The sequence below is a fragment of the Hippocampus guttulatus genome, chromosome 6, assembly GCF_054856545.1.
Source record: "Hippocampus guttulatus isolate MCC_2025c chromosome 6, RoL_Hgut_1.0, whole genome shotgun sequence".
Lineage (NCBI taxonomy): Eukaryota > Metazoa > Chordata > Actinopteri > Syngnathiformes > Syngnathidae > Hippocampus > Hippocampus guttulatus.
Window position 1 is genome coordinate 14,921,616 of NC_141266.1, and position 26,062 is coordinate 14,947,677.

General features: G+C 44.0%; 2 protein-coding genes across 5 annotated transcripts; both read right to left on the minus strand.

Moving 5' to 3' along the window:
* Positions 1–1,958: 1,958 nt before the first annotated feature.
* Positions 1,959–20,187, minus strand: arid1aa (AT-rich interaction domain 1Aa). Of its 4 annotated transcripts, none has more exons than XM_086112973.1 (20): positions 18,987–20,187; positions 15,337–15,552; positions 14,713–15,264; positions 14,530–14,625; positions 12,112–12,352; positions 11,236–11,325; positions 10,984–11,154; positions 10,223–10,523; positions 10,002–10,147; positions 9,822–9,907; positions 9,528–9,737; positions 9,236–9,440; positions 8,970–9,105; positions 8,706–8,875; positions 8,431–8,611; positions 7,645–7,770; positions 5,627–5,723; positions 4,585–5,425; positions 4,198–4,328; positions 1,959–4,115 (listed from the first exon to the last, which is right to left on the minus strand). In XM_086112973.1, exons 1-20 carry the CDS (start codon positions 19,893–19,895, stop codon positions 2,271–2,273), a joined length of 6,750 nt encoding a protein of 2,249 aa, XP_085969099.1. In that variant the 5' UTR covers positions 19,896–20,187; the 3' UTR covers positions 1,959–2,270. The 4 variants fall into 4 exon arrangements, with proteins under 4 accessions (XP_085969099.1, XP_085969097.1, XP_085969098.1 ...); XM_086112971.1 differs by having other exon boundaries at positions 8,970–9,123; XM_086112972.1 differs by having other exon boundaries at positions 14,521–14,625.
* Positions 20,188–21,439: 1,252 nt separating this feature from the next.
* gpn2 (GPN-loop GTPase 2) lies at positions 21,440–25,807 on the minus strand. The gene is made up of 5 exons (XM_086112974.1): positions 25,058–25,807; positions 24,536–24,692; positions 22,818–22,978; positions 22,044–22,174; positions 21,440–21,859 (listed from the first exon to the last, which is right to left on the minus strand). Exons 1-5 carry the CDS (start codon positions 25,493–25,495, stop codon positions 21,787–21,789), a joined length of 960 nt encoding a protein of 319 aa, XP_085969100.1. The 5' UTR covers positions 25,496–25,807; the 3' UTR covers positions 21,440–21,786.
* Between the last annotated feature and the right edge of the window lie 255 nt (positions 25,808–26,062).

Below are 26,062 nucleotides of genomic sequence, written 5' to 3' on the forward strand. Positions count from 1 at the left end.
ACACTTTCCACACCCAAAAAGGAGGCGGCGTAAATGTATATGTATTAAGTAAAAGACCTTAACATGTATGATTTTAAGACGTGTTCATGTGTGTTTGTTCGGCATACATTGACCAACTCTTTTAAGACACGCTTAAAACGTTAAGTTGTGCTAACGTGAAGTGTAATTCTGCTTGCTCCCAGCAAGTGGCGCTGTGTACTTCACTACTAATTCAAAACATCTCCTTGAGGATGGATAGCTAGATGCGGTACTTTAGATCAGAGATGTTCCCTTCCAAAAAGATAACACCCCTACATCACACTCCACAGATACATGTTGTGGTATGCTTTGGGTCATGACCTCCGTGGTGCTCTGTACTACCTCATGCACTGGCTTTAATTATGTCATCACATATAACAAGACACATAACGTCTTTTAGTTATGGATGGCTGGCTAGATAAATGTGGTATGCTTTGGATAATTTGTTCTTTTCCATATAGAGATACAGTAGCATCCCTGCAACACACTTCAGAGACATGGCAGAAATGTCAGTCACAAAACCCTAAAATTGTGTTGGAAATTTTAAAAACTGATGTGGTGTGCTTTGGATCATGAGGATTCCTTTCTACATTTAGATGAAGTTCTTGATTAATCTTGTTAGGGAAACAAAGTTATGTTTAATTTGTTAATATTTGGCAATCACTAGTTTGCAGTAAAGGAACATCATTCCAAGATAATGTATAATCCAAACACTGACAAATGATGCTTAACGTGTCTGTTAAATAAAGAATTTGAATAATGTAGTGCATGATTTTATTTAGGTACAGATTGAAAAGAGTTGTATTTATTTAGGGAGGAGGGAAAACGACATCATCTTCCAGTCAGCACTATTGCAAAGACTGCTGCTGCCATTTTAAACAGTGATTGCACGTTGTACTGCTTTAAGATTTTGAGGTTCACGGACTTTATATGTATTGAAACAATGTGGACGTCAAGAATTGCAGCTCAAAGAGGGAATCATGGGAAGACAAAACATGAAACAGCTTAGGAAGATTTAATGTACATTTATTCTGACCACGTGGAACATATAGTATAAAGATTTCATACTGAATAAATGATATTCATTGAGCCAAAAAAGGGAGAAGGGGGAATTTACATGTCTTAGCTACATAGTCTGAAATACAAATATGAAGAACCCATGATTGAAGAAAAATTGTCAAATGTGTACTTCATCTAGTTTGTGTTGTACCAGGAACAACAGGTCGGAGCCGTGTCTGTTGCACTACAGAGCTGTGGGGAGACCAGAGTGGGTCTATTCAGCAGGAAGTGGAGGTTGCCGTCAGCCTCCATCCCTCACCAATAATACGTGTGAGAATAGTGACACAGACAGACAGACACGGAAAGAAGTGTAATGTACAACATTATATATATATACACCACAGCAAAGCTGTATTTGAAGTTGAAAACCAGTCCAAAGAGGTGATTTCTTTTCATAAGGGTATTCATACAATCAAGGGATAAGAGGAGGTAAGGGTGTTCTTGATACTTTGGGGAAGAAAGCCATTTTCTGTTTTAACACCAAACTATAAGGACCTCCAAACTCGAGTCGCGCTGCATCGTCCGCTTCGATGTGAAACAGAACGCTGTCACTTAAGAGCAGTATGGTACAGAAAATGTCCTACAATCTACTGCACACTGCACAGGCCTCCCCGGTGAGGGTGTCTATTGACAGCGTTTGGCTGCCAGGTGATAGGCCAACTACAGCAACGAGAACCAGTAGGCCACTTTTGTCAGTCTGCTTCACCTCTGAACGCAACCAGTTACAGACTCATTGTGCCCTCCAGGGGAGCGCTTAGGGCACACTGCGTCTCCCAAACTCACTGTAAACGAGACAGCAACTTTGGTTACAGTTTTTGTTTTTCAGCTATTTAGTCATTTATCTTTATTAAAAAGTATCCCTCCCCACCCCCCCCTCCCAATTGCAGAACAGTTACCCAACTGTGGCGGCGCTCTGCTCTCCAGTTGGCATTTAATTCGCAAGTAGTGTCACTTGGTGTGGCTTCTCTCTGTTGCGTAATCCAGCACAGCTCTGTGACGACAGTCTAGGAGCAAGGATGCCCTAAAGAGGGCTCAGAGAATGGAATCTCAAGGTTTTCATAAATAAGAGTCAATTTTAAACGTTCCTTGCCCTGTTACACACAAGCCAGGATACCGAGGAAGAAGGAGGGTAGGGACAACGCCCCCGCCCCCCCCCCCTCCCAGAAAAGAGGAGCCACGGCTCCCTACAGCTGTCAGGACTGGCCGATCAAAAAGAGGATATCACAGATAACGTGAGAAACCAGCGAGTTCATGAGGGGAGACACCGAAAGGTCAAGCAGCCGGGACTCATGTAGTGTGAACTCCGAGTGGTTCTCATCCACCTTGGCTAACGCGTGCAGTGCCCGGGCAGCCCGCCTCATCATGTCCGGGCTGGTGGGCTCGAAGTGCATCCCCTGCAGGTGTACAAAAGAACTCTGACTCTGCTGGAACTGGGTGGCCGCCAGACTATCCTCCAGGAAGCCCAGCAAGTTGCCCACACTGCCTTTCTGAACGGCGATGGCCCGGGCTGCCATAGTATCACCCTGGGCCAGGTTGGCCAGCAGAACCACGGCCATCTCCCTGCAGACAGCCACTTTCCTCTCTCCGACCAGCCGCACGAGATTCCCGTAGAGCTTCTCCAAACGACCGAACGGCGGGGTGGCCAGGATGAGGTCCACGTTGTTGTCTTGGATGCTTAGCTTGCTCAGCGTCTCCAGGACCAGTCTCTGAGGGGACAAAGCGCTGTGTGGACCCAAGGTGGGGAAGGGGTCCTGGGCTTCAGCTGAAGGGCAGACCGCCCAGTGGAGAAGGCCATCCAACAGAGGCAGGCAGATGCTCTCGGGGTAGACGGATAAGTCCAGCTGGCCCGAGATGTTTGCCAAGGTGACCAGCGTGTTTTCCCTCAGGAGCTCCAAGCAGTCCCACCACCATTCATCCCTCTGGCCCGTACCTTCTTCCGTATCCTCATCTTTCTCGTAGGTGAGCGGGGCCTGTTTGCGTTCAGGGTGCCGGTGGTGGAGAAGTATGAGGCGCCCTAGTAGGAGCAGCAGCCCTGGATGTTTGGACATCTCGTGGTCATTTCCTGGAACAAAGGAGAGGCTGCGTATGATATTGGAGATGCAAACACAGCGCCGAGCCAAGGAATCCTGCCAGTTTGCTAGTGAGACGAGTGGCCCCTCATCTTTACTGTGAGGCTCATCCTCCAGGATGGCGGTGACCTGATGCGTTATAACACTCGTAACAGACGGAATGGGTCTGTTGTTATTCTGGTGACTTTGCTCAGCCGTTTTTGACTCCGATTTGTTCTCCTCATTAGTGAGGGTGGCGCTGTTCTCTGACACAGTCGCTTTCCCTGAGGAGGATGTCTCCTTTGACCTCTCTTCATCCTCATTCTTTTTCTCCTCTTCTGCCGGCAAACTATAATCAAGGAAATCTTCACGGATTCGCCTTTTCAGCACACTTTGGGGCACAGGTATTCGTTGTCTGCATTCCAAAAAGTCTTTACGGGGTTCAAAATGTGTCTGAATGTGCTCCGTTGAGTCTCCTCCTCCGGCACTCCAGTGAAGCAATCCACTGTCAAATTCCTGCACCTTACCATGATTGTTTGTCTGTGCAGAAACAAATGGATTTCTCTTTCGTACCAGCTTTAGAGGAAACCTATCGAACTTGCTGCCCTGTTTGGGTTTGTCCTGGGCCGATGACGACGCCAATGAGTCAGTTTGGTCAGATGAAGATCCCTCGTCTTGCCTGTGCTCATCGCCGGCCTTCACGTCTCTTTTTCGTGACTCGGAACATTCCTTATGCTCGTCCTCCTGTTTTATATGAGGTGGCCTTTCCGTGCCTTGTTCCTCCTCATCCACATCATCTTCTTCCTCCAGATCAGCATCTTCTATATGCGGCTCCTCTTCTTCTATGCCACCCACGATTTCTTTCAAGGCTTCAGGATCAAGTAGCGTTCTCTGGCCGGGGTCCCCCACCTCATATTCCCGCAGAATTCCAAAGATCTCAATGAGGCAACGTCTGAAATACTCAACAACCAACTCGAGTAGGCCAGGCAACTAACGGGAAAGAGATACGACAAAATATTAGACACAAATCACCATATGTGGCAGAAGTACGACAAAGCAGAAAACGTCTCACCGTATTGAGATCAAAGGTAGAAATACTGCCATCATCATAGAGAAGAATGTTGATTGTATCTAAAGCCCAGGTACTTTCAGCTAATAGACCGGACTTTAATGACATCATGACTCGCCAGGCTTCTGGGGTTCCTAAGTATTTAAAAACAAAAACAAAACTGATTAGCACATAACACTCTCTGAGATTCATTCGTCTTTTAGTCTTATGAAAAGGGGTGAAGTGTGCTGGGCCGAGGCAGAGATTGATGACTAGCAATCATTTACCATTTAATTTGTGAATCTCATTAACTTAAAATGCATTGAGGAGAAAAATCCACATGAGCACAGAGAATGAATGCAAACTGCACACAGAAAATTGAACAGAAACAACTTGGCAGGGAGGTCTTACCGATATCTTTCATGGTGAGCCTGCGGCGTGGTTTTAGAACGGGATGGGAAGCTTCGACAGAGCCAATGGGGAAAGGCATGTCTCGTCTGATTAAGGGTGACTGCGTTGCGGTGGGCACTATATGTGACGCAGGCACAGGAGGGCCGGCCTTTTGCATTTTCATCACTCCATGCATGTAGGGGGATTTACTTGGCGATGTCCTACTCTCCATAGGGCGTGGCATGGAGGCCGGGCTGGATACTTGTGGAATGTGGTTCTGCACGCCCTGAGGTGGCTGGTAGTTGGACTGCACAGAACGAGCCATCGGTTGACCTGGCCCAGCGGGACCATAGGGAGGCTGCCGTGGGCCCATCTGACCACCCCACTGGCTGTCATGATTCATGCGCTGTTCTGACGAAATCATCTCTTCAGAGCGGGTCATCCCAGGGTAACCCGATCCCTGGGGCGGGCCCCCGGGGCCACCCTGCCTGCCATGGTAGTTCTGATAGTTCATGTCTCGTGGGCCTTGCCACATGCCCCCTTGAGGGCCTTCTGGGCCTGACTGCATCATCTGAGGGGCCAGGGCGGCCTGAGAATTGGGCCCGGCCGCTCCCTGCATCCGTTCACGGCCGAAGGGAAATGGGAACTGATTGCCTGGGCCAGGAGGACGGCGGTCAGAGCCCGGGTAAGGTCCGCTGCCGCTATATTGATTGTATGGCTCTTGCTGTCCCGAAGAGGGTGCCGGGACACCGCCTTGCTGTTGTTGCTGTGGTGGTGGTTGTCCCCCTGGGAAAGGCCCACTGTACTCTGACTCATGACGTTTTGAAGGAGGGTAGCCTCCTTCCACAGGACGTTTGTAGCCCTACACATTGAATGAGATGACCGGTATGTGAGAAAATTGACACAATTCTTGTACAAATTGAACATTTAGAAACAAGAGCGTACAGTCACACATTCAATCTAAATTATTGAATTTTAAAAACCGCTAAAACAAGCATTATTAGATTTGCTTTCAGTGTATCGAGAGATGTCTGTTAGCATAGCGCAGTTAGATTTTTGTTACCTGCTGTTGATGTGGGTACATTCCAGGCTGCTGATTAGGGTAGGAGCCAGAAGGGGGCGTTCCCTGTCCAGGATACTGATTACCATAGGAATCATGTCTGCAAATATCACATTGCAATAAATATCAGCTTGGCCATGAAAATATCAAAGTATACTGTTATGTCGATATCAAGCTTGATTGACAGTCAGAAGTGTATGTTTATTTCATGATGCTAATACTAAAAAAGTCCAAGATATATTTAAAGACTAAAACTATTTTTCAACATTTAAAAAAAAAAGTAAAACCCTGGGAAAATTGCATGAATTCTACATAAAATACTGGATGCATGACTATTGTTAAGTCACAATGATTAAAAATATACTGCTCCGCAGTTAGCTGTCTGAAAGAATTATTTGTATTATATATTATATTTAAAGCCATATGTAATGTGTGATGCTTTACCTCTATTTTACATGAAGTGTTTATATTTTGGAATCCTCTCTGAGTAGTCTAGAGAATATGGTTTGCATGCCATATTAATTTAGAAGACATGTCATGGAACGATGTATAGTTATTTATGTGCTATTTCACAATATTAATTTCTTTAATGCTGAAAATAAAAGAATACTCAAATTTAGGGCCACACAAGTTCCCCCCCCCCCCCCCCCCCCACTCGACGTTAGTAATTGAGGGTTAAGTATTATGGAACTGAACAACGGAACAGAGCAAATAAAATAAAATACAATCAATCAATCAAAAAATAGCCAACAACTCAGACTTGCTCAGTAGGCGACTTGCCCTCGCACAACGGAAAACGGAAACCCCGGTGTTATTATTGGGAGTTTTGGGAGCCACAGAAACTGTATCACCGTTTATTGAACCACAAATAACATGGCAATAGTGTCAAGTATGAAGCGGACTGCCGGGGTCACTGTAGCTATAACATGACAATAACAAAGAGAGAAAAAGTAAAAACGATTGTGGACATTTGGGAGTCAGTTAACAATGATTGCCTCATTTAGTGACTGTACTCATTCCACAACAGACTCTCCTTACTAGGCTTTTTCAGCCACAGTTACAGATGAAATTACATTATGAATATAGTTAAATATTACTCTAACCCCCGTGCCCCTCCCCCCTCAAAAATGTTTTTACTAGGAGCACAGTGGCCCCTAACCTGAAATTTTAGGAGTGCAAATAGAGGGTTATGGGGCAGATGATTTGGAAAGTAGTAAATGTTCATCTCATGAAATTTAATGGTGACAACGCCACACAGGCAATGTTGACACAAAAACATCAAAGTCCTCATCCTGATTAACTCAAGTTGATGCGAGTTTTTCATTTCAAACATGTACCGAAGAATAATTTGACATGCTCATCATTTAAACTAATGCAGCAAACACCTTCCACTCATAAAAATGTATTCTCATGTGGAAATCTTGATATCACTGTGCACCCGCATTTATTTTCTCATTTTTATAAGCGCCCACATAGAATTGATACATGCATTACTGTCTTTATTCAACTTCTGCTTCATGCATTTTTAATTCACTACATACAATGCAAGTGGTTGCTCTCTCTTTACATAAATTACTCTACCTTACATTTTCATGCGCGCAGACTTAAGTCGTAAAGAAAATCCACAGAGATTTGTGAAAAAGAAATGTTGAAAGAGACCTGCGTAAATTCGCATTAGCAGAGATGCTAGGAAATAAATATTTATCAGGTAGATGAATAATATGTGCTTCAAAAAGCAACAACAGTTTTTTTTAAAAATCCTACACGGATATGCCCCATTGCTCGAAAAATAAAACTTAACTCTTAGAAGATTACTACTTTTATCAAAAGCATACACTTGATTCTCCAAATACTACTGCTTTACACAAGAAGTGTATTTTTTTTTTCAATGTAGCCATAATATTCTTTTGCACGGATCAGACTAAACTAGACCCGTTGATAAAGGATGAATTTGGGACAAACATGTTATTCAAAATTTAAAAAAATAATGCTTCAGAGATGAAGCGATTCTGTTAACCAACCGTGGTTGCTGTGGCGGGAAGCGATTCGGCGAATACATCCCAGTGTCGGCATTAGCAGGCATCATAGAGTTTGGCTGGGGAGCACCAGATCCCATGTTGCCTTCTGGACCCATTCCTGGCTCAGTTCTGGGAAAGAACAATCACCATTGAACACCGAAATTATTGAGAACATGGATATATGTATGAAAATACAACAGAGAATGAGATGGATGGAAATTCAAATCCTTTTTTTAATTGTCCCAGGACAGTCAACATTGGATTTGCATAGTGTACACAAAAAAATCCAATCAAACTTTATTTAGATAGCACTTTTCATACATAAAAACGCAACTCAAAGTGCTGTGCAATGTTTTAAAACATTTCAAATTTACATAAAAAAGAATTAATACAACACAATTAATAGGTTCAAACAAAATAAAACAAAAAAAAACCTCTTCCTTCAAAGGTCAGTAAGTCTAACAAGTTCTAATAAAACGTGTTGGCTCTTTCCTATCGGGTTACCTAAATTTTTAGTCACAAATATTACATACATATACAGTATATGTGCACACACATACACTCACACACTTGCACACGGACTTTTGTGCAGGATTTTTTTCAAAGCACTATAATGACTCAAGAGGTCATTAAAACAAATGAGGGGGAAAGAAGAAAAGCCCTTTGTCAATTTAAGATGAAGTATTAATTACATATCTTTCCCTGACCCACAAAGGAAATTAGCCTCGAGTTCTCATTAACTGGGTTTAATGACCTTTAAAATTCTAAATACCAATCAGAATGTCTTACCTCCTGTCATAGCCTGGTCCATAAGGATACTGTTGTCTGGGTCCCAGTGGCATTGTGCCCATGGCCCCGGGTGGTCCTCGGTTGAATGGTGGCTGCTGCTGTTGCTGTTGTGGCGGTTGCTGCTGCTGGTCGCCTACCCCGCTGTTGGGGCCCTGGTTAGCAGGAAGAAACTGCTCCCCGACTGAAGATGTATTCAGAATTAAAGCCCGTTTAGTGCAAATTAACTCAGCAGTTGTCATTAGGGAAGCAATTTATGACCTATTCAATGTGCCAACCTTTTCTCATGTTGCTAAACGGGTCCTTGTTGGGTTCATAGGGACCCAGGCGCCCCTGCATTTCTGGGGTGCTCATGCCAGACTGATAGGCAGAGTTGGGTGTCATGTTTTTACGTGGGTAAGCAGGGTCGCTACCTTCAGAAAAGGGGTCCTGCAGGTTAACACTGCTTCTAAGAAGGGGGGAGGGGGAGGGGGGGATTTATAGAGTTATAACCCATTTAAATGTCAAGTTGCAGCTTTGTAATAGTGTTATGGGAAAGTCACCTGGAACCAGGTGGAATAGGGGCCATCTGGCTATGAGGAGTGGAGGCTGGGGTTGGAGGTTTTAAGTCTCCACCCTCAGCCATAGAACTGCTGGTCGACTGGGGAGTCTGAGGGCCCTGCAGAGATCCTGACCCAGCTGTGGAGCAGAGGGACGCTTCAGTTTGAAAGTAGAGAAGCAGACAGATATGGTACATTAATGTAATGACGTGGAAATAAAATGGAATTGCTTTGATTTTAGAAAGAAAATGTTCAATTGTAGCACTAACCTGGTGAGGGGGGCTGGACCTTTGCAGTTTGGTTCTTCTTGTTATCTGTAAATATCTCCGGAGGAGGATCTTCACCGCGCTCGATTTTACACTCAAAGGCATACAAACACTGGATGTACTGTTTTTTCAAAGAACTGGCAGCACTGCTGGATGTGCCTACATTCAAGGACGTGGCCAAATCTCGCCATTTCTTGTTTTTATTCACCTGAGACACAGACAACAATTAATCATAATCTGGTCGACAATCCACATGAATTATATTCAAATTGAAAAGATGCACACTCAGCATTACCTGTGCCATTCCTCCAATATCCTTTACTGATATATACAGCCGGAAGAGGTCAAGGGGTTTGCGTCCCACTGCAGGCAGGTTGGTCATGCCCATGGCTTTCTCCTCAATAAAAGCCAAATAACGATCCACCCACATCTTTCTTTCAGGTTCCGGTCCTAACTCATAAAGACGCGTTATCATTTCACTGGTCGTCGTAGAGGAATTTGATTTCTGTTTTGTTGGAGAGAATTGGAAAACCTGCTCAGCGCATTTGTTATCAAAAACTCTATTAAACCAACACAATTGTGAGTTTACCTTTGATTTGGGCTCCGGCTTGGGTGTTCCACTTCCATCTACTTTGTTATTGATTTTATTGTTCATCTCTGGACTAGGAGCCATACCTAGACACATTTCAATTGAAAATACATTCATTGATTGGCCTTTAAATAACAAAAGGCTCAAGGAATCAAAGTGCAACCAAGCTATAAAATGTACCACTTGAGTTGTTGGCCATGTTTGGCCCCATGGGATAGGGGGATCCACCTTGGGTGTTCATCATTCCAGGCATGGTGTTCATAGAAGGACCATATGGAGGGCCAGAGCCCATCATGCCTGGAGGCATGTTAGGATAACCAGACATCCTAGATGTGGAAAAACAATCGGAATAATGGCATAACTGTTGAAAGTAAAGCAAGTCGGCTGGAGCATGAACCAACCTGTTGTGCAATGAATTAGAGGCCGGGTGCTGCATGGCCGCAGGATCCTGTGGTTTCCTGTTCATGCCTGGAGGGGGGCACATCGCTGAGCTAACCTGGGATGGCATGTTGCCCATGTTAGGGCCCATGTTGGGACCCATGCTGGGGCCATATGGACGCGCTCCCATTTGGTTTGGCGGCATCCTTCCTGGGGGCATGCCAGCGTATGGTTGTCCCCCACCTTGACCCGCCATTGGACCCATGCCCGTCCCAGGGTAATTGGCATTGGGCATGTTACCATAGCCGGGTTGGCGTGGATAACCTAAAGCAAATTTGACACACAAAAAAAATCATTTGAACGAATTCTGTGTTTGAAAACTAAAGCTACAAATAATTAGTTTTGCTTTGTGAGTCACACTTTTCTTTCTACAGTGTGTTAGCAGTGAGAGCTACGTTCCCTGAGCAACAAGCCTTCGTCACAGTCTGAGCTCTACTGACAGGAGGGTCTGCTACGTCAGCTGACTTTCTGCTTCACAGCTATTAATAGCAGCAACAGAGTTAGAGGGAGGGAGCAGTGATAGCTTGCTATGCTGTGCCTCTTTGCTGGACGGATGTAGCCAATTGTTTTTTTCGAATGAGAAATGTACACAAACTTCAAAATGGTACTTCATTATGTCAAGACAAGCCTTATGTAAGGACGAAAAACAACCAACATGTTTTTTCAACAGGAAAATTCTTGATAAAAATGAATAAATAAATAAAAACGGTACAGAGATACACACCCTGGGGGCCATACTGTCCCCCCTGTTGTCCATATCCACCCATGGAATTATTTTGTTGATATGGACCCATCCCAGGATGCATTTGGGCCCCCGAGGACTGGCGTGGTGACAATGCAGAGGCCGACTGTGGGGAACCATAAGGGGGCATCTGAGGGTTTCTCTGCATAAATCCTAAAGTGGTGAAAGAAGAGAAGGGCTTGTTCGGAATAAGCAATGGTAAACGGAATTATACCCCATGATACACAAGTGTACCTCGGTCTGGAGCCAGAGGAGACTGGCTCATGCCAGGGTGAAGGCTACCATCTGACTGCACACTTGATGGTCTTGGAGGCATCTGATTGCCTGGAAAACAATCTTGAAGTTAGGTCAACCTGTGTTTGAACAAAATTCATGTAATTACTTGGTTAACTATTAATGTGGCTGAAAGCAGAGTTTCAGCTCATATGGCGCGCACATTCTGACAATTTAAGGGGCAAAGAAAACAAAACAAGGCCACCCCCAGGTATTTGACACGATATCTATATTTACTGCAAGGCACAAACTCATACAAAAACAATGGATAAAAAATGTTGATGATGATGAGCCAATGTACAAGATTCTATCAATCCATCCATCCATTTTCCGATCCGCTTATGCTCCCAAGGGTCGGGGGGGGGTGGTACTGGAGCCTATCGAAGCTATCTTCGGGCAGTAGGCGGGGGACACCCTGAACCGGTTGCCAGCCAATTGCAGGGCACACAGAGACGAACAACCATCCACGCTCACACTCACACCTAGGGACAATTTAGCGTGTTCAATCAGCCTGCCATGCATGTTTTTGGAATGTGGGAGGAAACCAGAGTACCCGGAGAAAACCCACACAGGCCTGGGGAGAACATGCAAACTCCACACAGCGAGGCCGGAGCTGGAATTGAACCCAGTACCTCTGCACTGTGAGGTCGACGCGCTAACCACTGGACCACCGGGCCGCGTTTACAAGATTCTATTTTACATCAAAACAAAGTTAGCTGGAAGTAATGAAGCATAATGAAAACATTATGGTAAATACAATGTTCATCTTGAATACAGATATGGAGAGATTTATTGCAGGTTTCGTTTCTGGAATTGAGTAAAAGCGCCCACCCCCACCTGGCATGTTGGCAGGTGACAGCTGCCCAGTGCGAGGTGTACTGGCACTGGCGGGTGAGCCCGCCGGGGATGGCGATGGTCCTCGGATACCAGGCAGGTGGGGAGACGTGTGAGGTGAGAAGGGCGATTGAGCCGGGTTGCTCTGCTCGCCTTGGCTGCTCGAAACACCTGGCGTGCTCACTCCAGGACTCAGGGCACCGTCTGTACCAGTAGGCAGGTCATCAATGGACCCCGACAGGTCCTGAAAACATGCGAGGGAGAGCAGAGTTATTCGCGTACATTCTGATGAGAAACCTGCTTTTATTTCCCCCCATCAGAGATGGAGGACTCAAGTCATATGACTTGACGTGCTATTTGTCAGGACTTATGACTTGCTCGACAAAAACCTGGGAATGACTTGACTCGTCTTTGGACTTTATATCTAAGTGACTTGACTTGAACTACATGAGTGGATAAGTCATCTTGTTCATAGTTTGAAATCTGAAGTTTAACAGAATTTTCCTCCCAAAAGCAAGAACGAAAGAAAATAATTGGGTTTTTATTTCATTTACGCCAACCTGGCAACTCAGTCAACATCGGTGAGAAGTGGCAACCTAACACCAATAGCGATTGAAGCAACTCTGAAGATCGCCAATTCGAATTAATGGATTGTTTTGGCGATGATGTTGGCAAAAATAGGATGGCAAAATGCAAGGTTTGAATGAAGGCACAACAGCGACAACGTCTAACTTCATTCAACATTACAAAACCCACAGACAGGTTGCTTGCCTCACAGTTTAGCTCGCAATGCGAACATTGGTTTGGGACCAATAAGAAAAATGTGATTAAGAACATTTAAGTACAGCTAAGTACCATAACTTGGGGTGGGTTGGTTGGAAAACTGTCCGAACCGTCCGTTTCAACTGTGACTTTTCCGTATGCATAGCCATGCCCTCTACGCGCTCCAAACGCACTCTTCAGGAACGAGGTGATGGGATGTGTACATCCAAAGGAGCCAATGGCTCGATGCAAAACCAAAGCATCGTCTTGCTTGCGGCCAATTGTCGAGAGGGGAAAAAAAAGGCATGGAAACATTTTGGGATTTGAGGATCATCCATTTCATGACACAGGGAAAAATACAAAAGCAACATGCAAGGTTTATCACTTGAACAGAAGAGACAACATCTACATCGGTTCCTTTCATCTGTGAACCATGGCTAGCTAGTTTAGCTCGACGGTTTAACTCACCAATAGATGGTCAAAAAATGTGGGTTCTGCATTTAACTGAGAAGCCAATAAAGCGATAGATTAAACATCATGTAGATGGTGATCTTTAAACCATATCTCTAAAACAGCAATCGTTATTCAAGCATAAACGTCTATACATAGATACACACAGTACTTTTCTGGTCATAGGCCATGTCCGCCATATTTTATGTGGCATTGCCCCATTAAATTAATGTATGTCACCTTCAAAAAGTAACAATCGACAAGGCGCCGAATGTTCATGCCTTTCATTCACACATTTACAGTACACACACCAATGATATTTGGGTACCAGATTGGCACCTGAAACAACATACGTAGTTTTTAAATCTGATGCTTATACATGGTTACTCACTCATTCAGCTTATTTCATTATTCGTCACCACATTAACAGTATGTCAATCATATAAACGTTAATATGTAAAAATAACACGCATTCATTTAAATAACTGAAGTGTAGACATTCATTGTATAAGTTGCTTTTCGTTTCATGGTTAGAGACGTAATTATATATTACATTCTTTTTTAGAAAGAATCTCCTTTTTGTAGTATAATCAGTAAATACAACATGTGTTTTGACTGTGCAAGATTTTATGACGAGACTTAGGACTTGTCTTAAACAAATAATAATTTGACTTGATTGAAATTTGGTGGTGACTGGCCAACAGTCACTTGGGACTTGGCTTGAGACTTGAAGATGGCGACTTGAGACTTACTTGTGATTTGCACATATGCAAATTATTCCCACCTCTGTTTTTTGTACAGTCACAGACTCACCAGCCACCTCTTTATGTAAAACTACACAAATGAACTCAAATACAAGAGTTGCGTCAAAAAACCTCAACTGAAAATAAAATTTACAATTGGATCCAGAGTTTAACAGTGTAGAATTAAACTGTTATAATGTGAGGTTTTTCTATTTATTTAGTTACGAGAAGGAAGAAGGAAAATGTTACTCTGCGTGATGCTTCTGCATCTTTTAAGTGACGTGCATACGATGTTATCACGGTTTGAGGAGGAAAATCTCCCTGGCATTTGACTCATAAAACATGCCATAAATAATGAACTGGGAGGAGTCTATTAAAAACACACACAGAATCACATTATTTTACACAAGGACAAAAGAGATATAAGGTGAGAAAAAATTCTAGCCTTGATGCATACATGACTGACCGGAAGGCTGGAGGGACGGCCCTGACTGTCGTCTGGACCACCTTTTTGCTGTGATGATGGTGGAGCATTGGACTGAAATGAGTCTTGTGGTAGCTCCTGCAGAACAAGACAACACATTCTCTGATGTACATGTTTGTGAACTAAACAAAGATTACCACAATGATCCTCATCTGAGGGACGTACCTGTTGTTGTGCAGGAGGAAAGCGTTGATAAGGTGACTGCTGTGCTTGCTGCTGCTGAGGGTTCTGTGGGTATGCTCCAGATTGACCTTGTGGGTGCTGGGGGGTCTGCGACTGCTGTTGCTGCTGCGAGGTGGACTGCTGAGGCGGCTGCGCCGATGTCGGGTAGTTGGTCGGTCCCTGTGCTCCTGGGGGAGCCTGGGAACTTGGCTGCTGGGGAGTCTGACCACTTTGTCCCTGCTGTTGGTACGGAGACTGGCCAGACTGAGGGGCTGACGCTTGGGAATATGCTGGCTGAGGCTGTGCGGGGCCTTGAGGTGGAACCTGGGACTGTGGGGCAATATGAGGCTGCTGATAAGGAGCTCCTCCTTGGACGTGTGGTGCCGAGGGTGGTGGCCCCGGGTAAGGTGCTTGACCTCCTGGTTGTCCAGGTTGGGGCTGAGAATAGGGTGTTTGATGCTGGCTTGGGTGGGGACCCTGAGCAGGCTGACCATAATATGGGCCCTGGCCCTGTGAAGCATATCCTCCTGGTCCCTGCTGTCCATAAGACCCCATCTAGCACACAAGAAACATTAAGAGCGCAACTTAAAACAACAACAAAATTACAGAATCAAACCAGCAGTATACCTGTGGACCATAGGGCATCCCACCCATGGTTCCGGGAGTTCGTCCTTGCATGCTAAGTGGGTATCGTTGAGGACCTGGTGGGCCATAACCTTGGCCAGGATATCCAGGGCCCTGCTGCCCTGTGGGAGGTCCTTGCTGCGACTGCTGACTGTACGGGCTACTGGCACTGTACGGTTGCCCTCTCATTTTCACCATTGGGTCCATGGAAGCAGGTGGCTAGAAGACGCAAGATTGTTAATAAATCAGCAACAAAATGAAATGCAGCAAAGTTACAGGAAGTAAGATGCCTTGTTGCTGAGTTATACATGCCAGTGTATTTTCCAGCCTTTATTAAACCAATTATGGAATCTCACAGAACACCACCAAACATATGCGACAAAAAGTATGAATGCTGAAATGATTTTCTCATCTCATTTAACTCGCAAACTGTGAAATATGGGCCTGTGTAATTGAACACAAAGCTGTTGTACTAGCAGGAAGCCAACTTATTCGGTTGTATGACTGGCAAAGGGTTTATTGAACTTTTTTGCCATATAATGGAAAACCATTTAACTCTTCTGCTCATCACTATACAGTATGTCACAAGTAGCAAGTATTAATGGTTAAAGAGGGATATTTACAATGAATAAATAATTTTCTGACAAATTAGGTGGATATCAATTGTGCTTCTGGACATCACAGAAAAGGCCATAAAATAAAGACTAATCTTTTGAACTAATTTCTCATGTTTTCCCCCTCACCGATTTTAAGATTTTCTCACAAGTAATCAGTGTATATATTTGCTTCCAAATAGAGATCAGTCAGCTCAACTACAGATATTTCCCAGCTGTGTTCCTGTTTTGAACCTTGTCTTAAGTTTTTTTGTTTTGTTTTTTTATCCCCGGAGAAGGCAGTTTGGCTCCTGATGAATGGCATGAAAAAGTAAGTATTTTCCAAACAAGGCAGGGGTGAAAAGGGAATAAACACAGATTTACTCAAGATCTGATAGCAAACATATTTCGATGCATATATTTGTCTTTTTTTTAATGAAACACCACCACTCCAAAAAGGCCATATTACATTATAGCAAGAGAATTCCCAAACGTACTTGAGGAAAAGCCTTATCAGTTTTACAAACGTTTTTTTCTGCTTTCGTACCTTGCGTGACATTTTGCAGATGCCGAGTGAGGAATTGAAATAAATAAAAGCAGCACATGGCTAATCTGCATAAGACAAACTCCCTTGGTGGGTGAGAGATGGTAGACTGCTTTCTGATTGGTTTATGTGGGGGAGGGGGGTGATTCTTTGGAGTCAAACTTTTGTGGCATGCCAACCAGACAGCAGCTACATGCACACATTTCTGCAGGTGGGGCTAAAATGCAGCTTTTTGTTAAGCATATACTATTCATTTAAAAACGATGCAAATATTTAATATCACCATGTTTTAGAAAATCTGTCTTTAATCCTATAATCCATGAAATAGGACGAATAACCAAAATGCAAATTAAAGTTGCAGAAAGGAGCAAAGAAGATTGAATCGGCTGCATTGTTCGCAGATTTTGCTTCGATGCGAACGGAACAATACAGTAGTTTTGCTAAAAGGCACAATACTGTATAAAGACAATACTGTTCAAATGCTTGGGCTCACTTAGAAATGTCCTTGTTTTGAAAGAGTACCAGTACTGTTTTTTCCCCCAAGATGATATCACTGAATTAACCACAAATAGAGTGTAGACATTGTTAGTGAAACGTTTTCCTTAAAAATAAGGACATTTTAAGTGATGTAAATATGCAACAGGTGGATTCATGGAGAAAAAAAATGTCTCTGTGACCCCAAACTTAAGAACGGTAGTGTAAATAGACTTAATGTAGTGTAAAGCAAAGGTGCCAAAAGTACTCACACTGCACTTAAGTAGAAGTACAGATACTGTAATTCTGTTAAGAAACAAAATAGACTTTGGCAAATATAGAAGTACTGTACTGATTCAACTCCTGAAGTAAAAGTCATAGGTTGAAAGTTGCTAAGGGTGGGTGCAACAGCAAAGGAGGAATTCATTTTTACTGCCACCTACATAAAATGCCTATTTTGATAGCTTGCTAATGCTACCTCAAGATTTTATGCAATCAAAAGAATGTGTTATGTACAGTATATACTAAGTATATGCTAAATTATCTAATAACATGTACACCTGACTTCTATGTGGGGGTTTTTTTCAGATTAGAAATAATTTTTGAAAGTCAGTAATTTGTGTTTTTTAGGATAGCACAAGACAACACATTTGCTGGAGGCCATGCACCGGGAATATCTTGCTTCACATTCCTCTGTTGCGACTGTTTTCTCTATGTTGAAGTCCCCAAGATCTCAATCAACTATGGTCAACTTTCCCTCTCTTCTATTTACATCTATATGTTCATATGTCATCTAAAGAGGTTGGAAAAGGCAAGAGGAATATTTTGACAAAATAAAGACCATGAAGTTCAGATACTCTTTTAAAGGTGGGGAAAATCTACTGAACCACAGTAGCAAACTACAGTATATGCAGTTTGTTACTTACCATCAGTCTTGTAAGGGTCCAGGGTCCATCACCCTTTTTGGGTCAAAATATAAGACTTTAAGGGGAATCTGTATTAAGTTACCTTAATTAAAAACCATATAGCATCAATGATCAGAGCCGACATTGTGGAGTGTTTAGGGAGAAAAGCGGTAGCCAAAAATGACAGGCAGAAATACCTCGGGTGACCCTGAGATGATTCAATGCTCTTCTTATCAGCAACTGTTGCCTTGCATCACATGTAATTATAAATGGCCACATGAGCTGCGGCTGAGGAGCCAATCAGATCGGAGCTAGCATGTCAACCCGAGACCAACTATCTCCTGGCTTTGACAGCACGATTTTACCTCCACAATTCAAATCCCTGTTGCACGCTGCAATCTTGCAGCCTTGCAGCAACTCGCTTCATGTGGCCCGAGCCTGCTGACCCTTTACGGTCAACAACAAGCATATGAAGCACCGCATCCCTGCCGCACTCAAATAGGCGGTCACGTTGCAAACATTTACGACATTTTAGTGACATGTTATAACGACGTTTAAAATGGTTTTCTTTGAAGCTGGAAAAGCAGGAGGCCACTTATCTAACAGCGAGCCTGATTGGGAGTGTATATAGCATTCCTTCCGTCAGAGCCACCAAATTAATATGGAAAATTAACAAGTCTAGATTGTACTAACGGCTTTAAGCATCGGTTACCGTATGTTTACGTATACTGAAACGTGATCATATCTCACAAATGTTTTTTTTTTATTTTGCTGGGTGTGCGTGGCAATGCTTAAGTTGGTTGAAACGAACCGTTGCCCCTCGATGTGAATTCGAGTGTTCTCAAAGTCCGGCCTTCGTGGCTCCGCGAAAGTCCTCAACGTTGTATACTTTCGACGACTTCCCTCGTCATCGCGCCACGCTCTCGTCTCGGTTTATATCGTTCGAACCGACGGGAAAACGACTGTTTTACGGGCTGCTTTTATTTGGGAAACACACACGACAGGCAGCCATTTTAGAGTCTTAGCGAACTAGTGTAGCAGACAATGGCTGGCCTACTACGTTGTGAACTAGTTAGGAGGAGGGAAGGAGACGTGGAGAGGAAACGACATGGCGCTCGTGTTGTAGTATGATTTTACCTGGCTTCTAGCAAGCGGTTGCCCGGCACTACCCGGGCTCATGGGCGACGGGTGGTGGGTTCTTTGTTGCCAAGCCGGATTGCTGCCTCCGTACTGACCGCTAGCGCCCATGTCTGCTGCTCCCTTGCTAGCTCCCTCCTGGCTAGTGTAGTCGCTAGACGGGTAGGTGGAATACGCCCGGGTGGAGCTCGGGGACGTCAGGAGCTTATTGAGCGTCGGTGTGGATGTAGGCTGCGGGTTTCCAATGTTATATCTCTGGTTATTGTAAGATCCAGCCATGGCCGTGGGTCCTCCCGCTGGTGTTTGCTGCTTAGCAGGCTGCCCCCCAGCTGTCGGCGCCTGGCTACTGCGAGGCGAGTTCATAGCGTACGCCTGGCCCGGATACGGAGTCCTGTTTGGGAACGGGCTGTAACTGTTAAACTGGTGGTTGGAAAAGTCGTGCGAATTAGGTTGGTACGGGTCCATGATGTTGCCGGGCTGAACGGCCGGACCCGCAGCAGCTGCCATGCCAGGGCTTTGTTGTCCGCCATGTTGATGAAAAGGGGCCCGACTGTAGTGCTGACTGTATCCGTACGACGGTGGAGGGAAAGCGGGGTTGTGGTGGTGCACCATACCCGGGTGATTGTTTCCCTCCGGTCCAACGGTGTCATTCTGGTTATTATTGTTAGCTCTGGGCGGGTTCCCATTGCCGTTCTTCATCTCAGGCTCCCCTCCTCCTCCTGCATTTCCAACGTCGGCGCCGTCCTGCAGATCCCCCCGGCACGGCGATTCCCCTTCCAACCCCGGCTGCTTTTTGTCGGACTGCTTCTCCCCCGGTACCGTGTCCTCCTTGGGCTCTCGATCCGGCTTTTTGAGCTCGGAAGGCGGGCTTGTGTTCAGAGTGGCGGCGCTGGCGACCTGAGCGGCCATGATATACCCCCACCTCTCTCCCTCTTTCGGCGAGTCAGTCACAATCAAAAGCTAGCATGGAACATGAATAATTGTTTAGAACCATTTATCCCGGCGCCGATTCATCCCCACCCGCGAACCGGACCGAATCCGGCTGCCACCCCTTGGTTCCGGTTCCGTGAGTGGGTTAGAGAGCTGGTTGGCGCTCCATGCAATGCGTAAAAACCGAGAGAAATTGTTGTGGGAGTTATGTTACTGAGCCCGGGTAGAGGCAGGGAGCGAGCCCAACCAACACGAGGCTTCGTTAGATACAGCCATTTTACTGAGCCGAGCGGGGGGCGCAAAACCCGGACCGGATCGCACACTGCAAGCAAGGACGGACCGGATCTCCTCGGTCCTTATTGTCTTTTCTCCACCATTCCATAGTGCGAATATCTTACATGACGCGGGGGGATTATTTAACGTCCATACAAGTTTTGTCCAACTTTTAATCGATCACACATCATGCACATTGTTGAAATCGTGTAAATAATATCTGGTGTCTTCTTGATGTTTGAATAAATCCTGTCTTTTCCTTTAGTCACCACAAATATATGACTGTTTTCATGTTTCTTTTTAAACGCAATGTATTTTTCTGTATTCACGCAACCCACACAGCAGAAGGAGGAAGCCTTGCAGCAATAGAGAGAAGCAATGCACATTCCCTCTTTTCCCTCCCTCCTCCCCTCTCCGTCTCAGCGCTGTGCAGTGTGGGGGATGGGAACAGCAAGGCGGCAGCTCTTTGCCTCTCACCCCAATAACATTGAACCAACAGTCAGCCAGACCTTATCTAGCAGCATGGGTGAAAGGAATTGAGGGGAGGGTGTTAGTGCAAGCGTGGACAGTTTCATAAAGTACGGAAAAAAACAGACAACTCTTGCGTGTTTGCCTTCTTATCCTCCGTAAAAGCAAAGACTGTGCCATCCATGAAACGTAGATCAGCAGGGGAGGGGTGAAATGATAGTGTGTGTGTGTGCTAAAGACTGCTCACTGCTGATTAAACGGATGAAATGTACGAACATACAAAAGTATTTTTTAAATCAAATATGCGATTATAATTCCATTTGTTACTTGATAACTCTTCCTATGTTTCACAGACACACATCTTCCTATCTGGGGCTAAATGGAGAGAGGGTAGGGGGGGAGGCAGGAGGTACCAATGAGGAGGCATAGTTGATCACATGTGCAAACATCGGAACACAATTTAACATTGTGCCTGACACACCCCCACAATGCACGGATGACTGCAGGAGAGAACAACTCCACGTTCACCACGTTGCAGTGTCATTTTGCAAATTATTTAGCTCCACTCTGATGACGCATGAAATGTGTATGCTGGATATGTTTTTTTTTTTTTTTTTTGTAAAATGTGTATGCTGGATCCTTTTTTTGGTGAAATGTGAATGTGTGAAATGTCTTAAGTCTTTGAAGGGTGGACTTTTAAAATACAATTACAACAGCAATGGTGTAAAGACTAAAAGGAGAGTTTGAGGGTCTTCCATCCCAAAGAGCAGACACAGGGCCAGTTGTGCAGAAACACATTTAATGTGGCTTCCTCTCCCCGCCTGACTTAATTTTTATGCTCTGGCTGCAGGGAAAAGCTGGAGCAGCCCTTCAGAGAGCAGACTCCACCGTGTGGGAGCACGTCGCCTGCCACACGCTGGAGGAGAGCGCACATGCAATCCCATTGGACACGTTTTCGCAAAGCATCCCAACGCATTGCAGTCACATTTCATTCAACATATTTAGATCAAATGTATATGGCAACCAGTCTCCTTCAAATGTCATTCTTGTGTACGTCTTTGCTTCCATGGAGTGATTCACAAAGTAAGCCAGTTAGGTTGTGTGTAGGCATCATTTCGCATTCTTCCATTTAAAGGCCCATCAATTCCTCCTCCACTGTCTTTCTGGTGGTTTCAAGGTACTGCTCTTGAACTCCAAGTGTGCTGGAGAGTCAGCTGTTAAGGCAAACATTCACACTTTTCAGCATTTATTGAAACATTTTGCTGAGGACCATCATGAAACTCAAGTTAGAAGGACAGTCAGCTTGCAACCAGTCCCGTAAATGGTGGGGGTTCATTAAGCAACATGAGTCAGCGGTGAGTCAAGAAAGCCGCTAGAAAAGGATACGAGCCAAATTGAAAGTCTGCCCCGATGGCAGATGACATCATGGCCTGAAGATTCCTCTCCTCCAGGTCTCCAAAGCAGCAGCCGTTGGCTTTGTCGACCGCCCGCAATACCCGCATCATACTCTCTTTGTCCTGCATTTACATAGCACAATTGTCTCAACTTTAATCAGCTGATGGGTGAGGAGACTGACATTAGTACAACGGGACAAGTGTGAAAGTGTTACCGTAGTAACCGGATCTATATCAGACCCAAAGTTAAAATCAGGTTCCATTTTTGTCTTTAAAGTTACACAGCTGCATAACAGCGGTTACTATGGTAACAATTACTTTCAGAAAAGCAGTGTGTGATTTCCGCCATTCACAGACATCTCGAGCACCGTAAACAAAATATTCAACAGCAGTGTTTGTCATTTTCATACTGAAATGTTGCACATACAGTATTTTTCTTGAACATAATTTACATTCTCGTCTTTGCTGTCTTAGGGAAATGAAAGTAGGCTATCACTGTTACAACAAGCATATAACAATTACTTTTATTTTTATTAAACGGTGAATTAAAGTGATTTTTTTGGGGTGTATATGTGCTGAATGGGTATCTTCTGGTTGCTAATGACAAGAATAGCAAAAGACTAAGAACGATCCAATTTTCTACTTGTATTAATTTTTAATAATATAAATATTATGGCACCTCTTGTACAAAATACAATACATATGAAGGGGGAGGGAGATTTTTTGCAGTGTAATCACTATAAATGTCTGGGGGCGAATATAATACCTGAACATTGAGGGACACGAACGAGACAAGGCTGTAATCTTGAATGACCTCGGCCAGCTTTTCATTTAGATGGTGAAATTTTTTGAAGAAGGGATCTGCAGCCAGGTGATCAAGAAGATACGTCAAGTCCATAACTTCAGTGTAGAAGTCCAGGTTGAATGCTGGTCATGAATAAAGACACCGAGTGAGAAAATAGTACCATGATGGATAGAGCAAAACTGCCCCCTCTCTAAATAAGACAAACACCCCTGAATGACCAACATTATTTGTTTTAAACACCCCACTAAAGCAGGGGTGTCAAACTCATTTTTGTCACGGGCCACTGTGGAGTTACGTCTTCCATCAGAGGGCCACTATGACAGTGAAACCACAAAAATGTTAAAGGGTCTCATCGCATTAATTTATTACTTGTTTAGTTTTGAAATCAGTCAAGTGAGTGTAAATAGGGTAAAATTATTGCAAACTCTCCATATTATTTATTTCATATGACCACTTGACATATCGGTACAGATATAAACAGGTATTATGCAAGTTGACACACATGATTTGCTTTCGCGGGCCATATAAAAGGAGGTGGCGGGCCGGATCTGGCCCTGGGCCTTGAGTTTGACACCTGTGCTATAAAGTCACACCAAAATTCGGTTTTCTAGACACCTTCAGTACTGTATACCCGACAAGGCCCCAAGATTATCACTGACTAGCTTTTTGGCTTTTTTTTCCTAACATTTATTCTAAACGTTTGACTCTGTTAAGTGTGCGACCTCTGGGTACTTCATGAGCCCTTCAGATTAACTAATTTGCTTTGTCATTATTGCAACACTGAAGTGGGATTAACCTAAACAATGGGTGTAAATAATAATAGGACGGAATACACACCCGATGTTGAGAAAAGCAGACTCGCATTCAAAACAGTAAGACTCCAACGCTACCATATAAGCTCTCATTAGTTAACAAAGTCAACCTTTTTTTCCACATATTAGTGCAGTAATGTTGAACAGCAAAACTGTTAATACTAATTTGTAAACTAATCTATTGATTATTTCTCACTATTTTTTCCAAAAGTGCTTGTCCTCATGAAGGGCGTGCGAGAGCTAAGACAACCCCAGAATGGTTTAGTTCGATAAGAGGGCTACAATTCTTGACTTGTAGCCAAAAAAAGGAAGCCCTCTACTGGCTACAGTCAAATAGTGCCGTTTATTTTGCCGTAATTGCTTTGGGATGCTATTAAGGTAATCAAAAACAAAATCAATATAATTGAGCTTCACAAATATGATCAATACGGTGGGTCTTGTGGTCAGCACATCTGCCTCACAGTTGTGAGGTTTGGGGTTTGAATCTCAGCTCTTGTCTTCCTGTCTGGAGTTTGCAGGAAACTCTCCGTGTGCTTATGTGGTTTTACTCTGACTTTCTCCCACGCTAAAAAAACCTGCATTGATATGCTTAAATGTCCTTTAGGGGTGAGTGTGAATGGTAGTTTGTTGATATACTGTATACTCTGTGACTGTTTGGCAACCAGTCTTGGGTATATCCCGTCTCTCACCAAAACTCAGCTGCCCGCAGCTCACTCGTGACCCTAATGACAAAAAGCGGTATGCTAAAGGGATGAATGGATATTTTATGACCTCAGTTCAAGCTCCGAGGTTTAACAGTTCTTACACAGTGCCCTTTATTATTTGCTTAATCACAAGAATACCTCCACAACAAACTTTTTGTCCTACCTAGTTTGCCATACTGCTCAATCAGGTCCATCTTGGAGAGGATGTTGACATGAGGGAGCTCAACATGTAGCATGGTGGACAGCGAGGTGCAGAGGACAGAGATGAATTTGGCTGGATCCGCACAGTAGTGAGAGTCCACAAGGTGCACGCATGTTAGCTGAACACAAAAGAAAAAAATAAAAGCGACCTCTACATCTGATAACTTCCCATGCCATATCAACTTTTAAGATGTTTAATGCAGTGTTCCCCAACCTTTAATGAGCCAAGGAACACTTAAATTTGAAAACGTTTATGTAATGATCTTGTCTCAATAAGCACACACATTTATAGTACTTGTCTAAAATCTGCCTGAACATAAAGCTATTATTCAAATACATGAATAGCAACGGATAAACAACCGGTTTAATTTGATCCTTTGCAATCTAGTGAAAGAGCATTTGATGTTTCTGCCTGACGTTCTACATCACTGGCATGACTGGTATCATGAGTTGAACAAAAGAAGCACGGGCTGAATGGACTCACCCTGAAATTCCACTTTCCCAATTGCAAGAATATATTTTTCACTGAATTCTGGTGTGTGTAGAGCTCCACCTGCCCGGGGCAGTCAAACAAGAAGTAACAGTCCAGGTGTTCCTTCAACTTATTTTCCAACCAGTCCAGATTTGCCTCCACATACTCCATGCAGTAGAGGAGCCCGCCATTGGGCCCCAGCTTCAGGCCATCCATGACATCATCCAAAGTAACCAACTCGGAGATATCCACGGCACAAGAGTACGGAAGTCCATCATTGGCCGGGTCCATGTTTACCACAACTACCTTGCGTCCGAGATGGGTAAGGAACTCCTGCATGGCCTGGCAGTACGTGGTTTTACCAGAACCAGGCGGTCCGATCACAACCTGGCCGAAACGTAGGAAATTGTTTTCTCCTTTGTGCGCAGACATGCCGTAGCCAGAACACATGTGCCGTTAAGATTTTTTTTTTAGCTTTTTTTAATGCATCCAATCAGGCAAGAACCGGTGATCCGGTTCAAAGTGACATCCCGATAATTTACCGTTGCGGTATGTATAGTAAAAAGCGGACGCAAAACGAGTCAACAAGCACTAACCAGTCAAATATACACCGGGAATAATCATTTAGATGCGTAGGGAACACTGACAAACTAGCAATAAAGGCCGGTATATAGGTTGCGAAGTTAAAAGGATGCAGGAACCCCCAGCTTCAGGCCACAGTTGCCACCTGCTGCCGTTCAGTATTTACGTACGTAGCAACTAGCCGCCGTGCTAACGTTGAATACATCCGGGTCACCTAAACACGAGATTCAAAATAAAAGCTCATTGAAAAGTGCTATCAATCTTTGTCAGTAAGTACAGGTACATTTGCCTTATACTCTGTCTGTAAACTTAATATTTTAACTAGATGGACTGTATTGTGGATTTATGATTCATAGTTAAATAAAATACAGATTTTGTTTCGCACATAATTGTAATACAATTGATCCATTTTTTCTAACAGAACACAATATAATG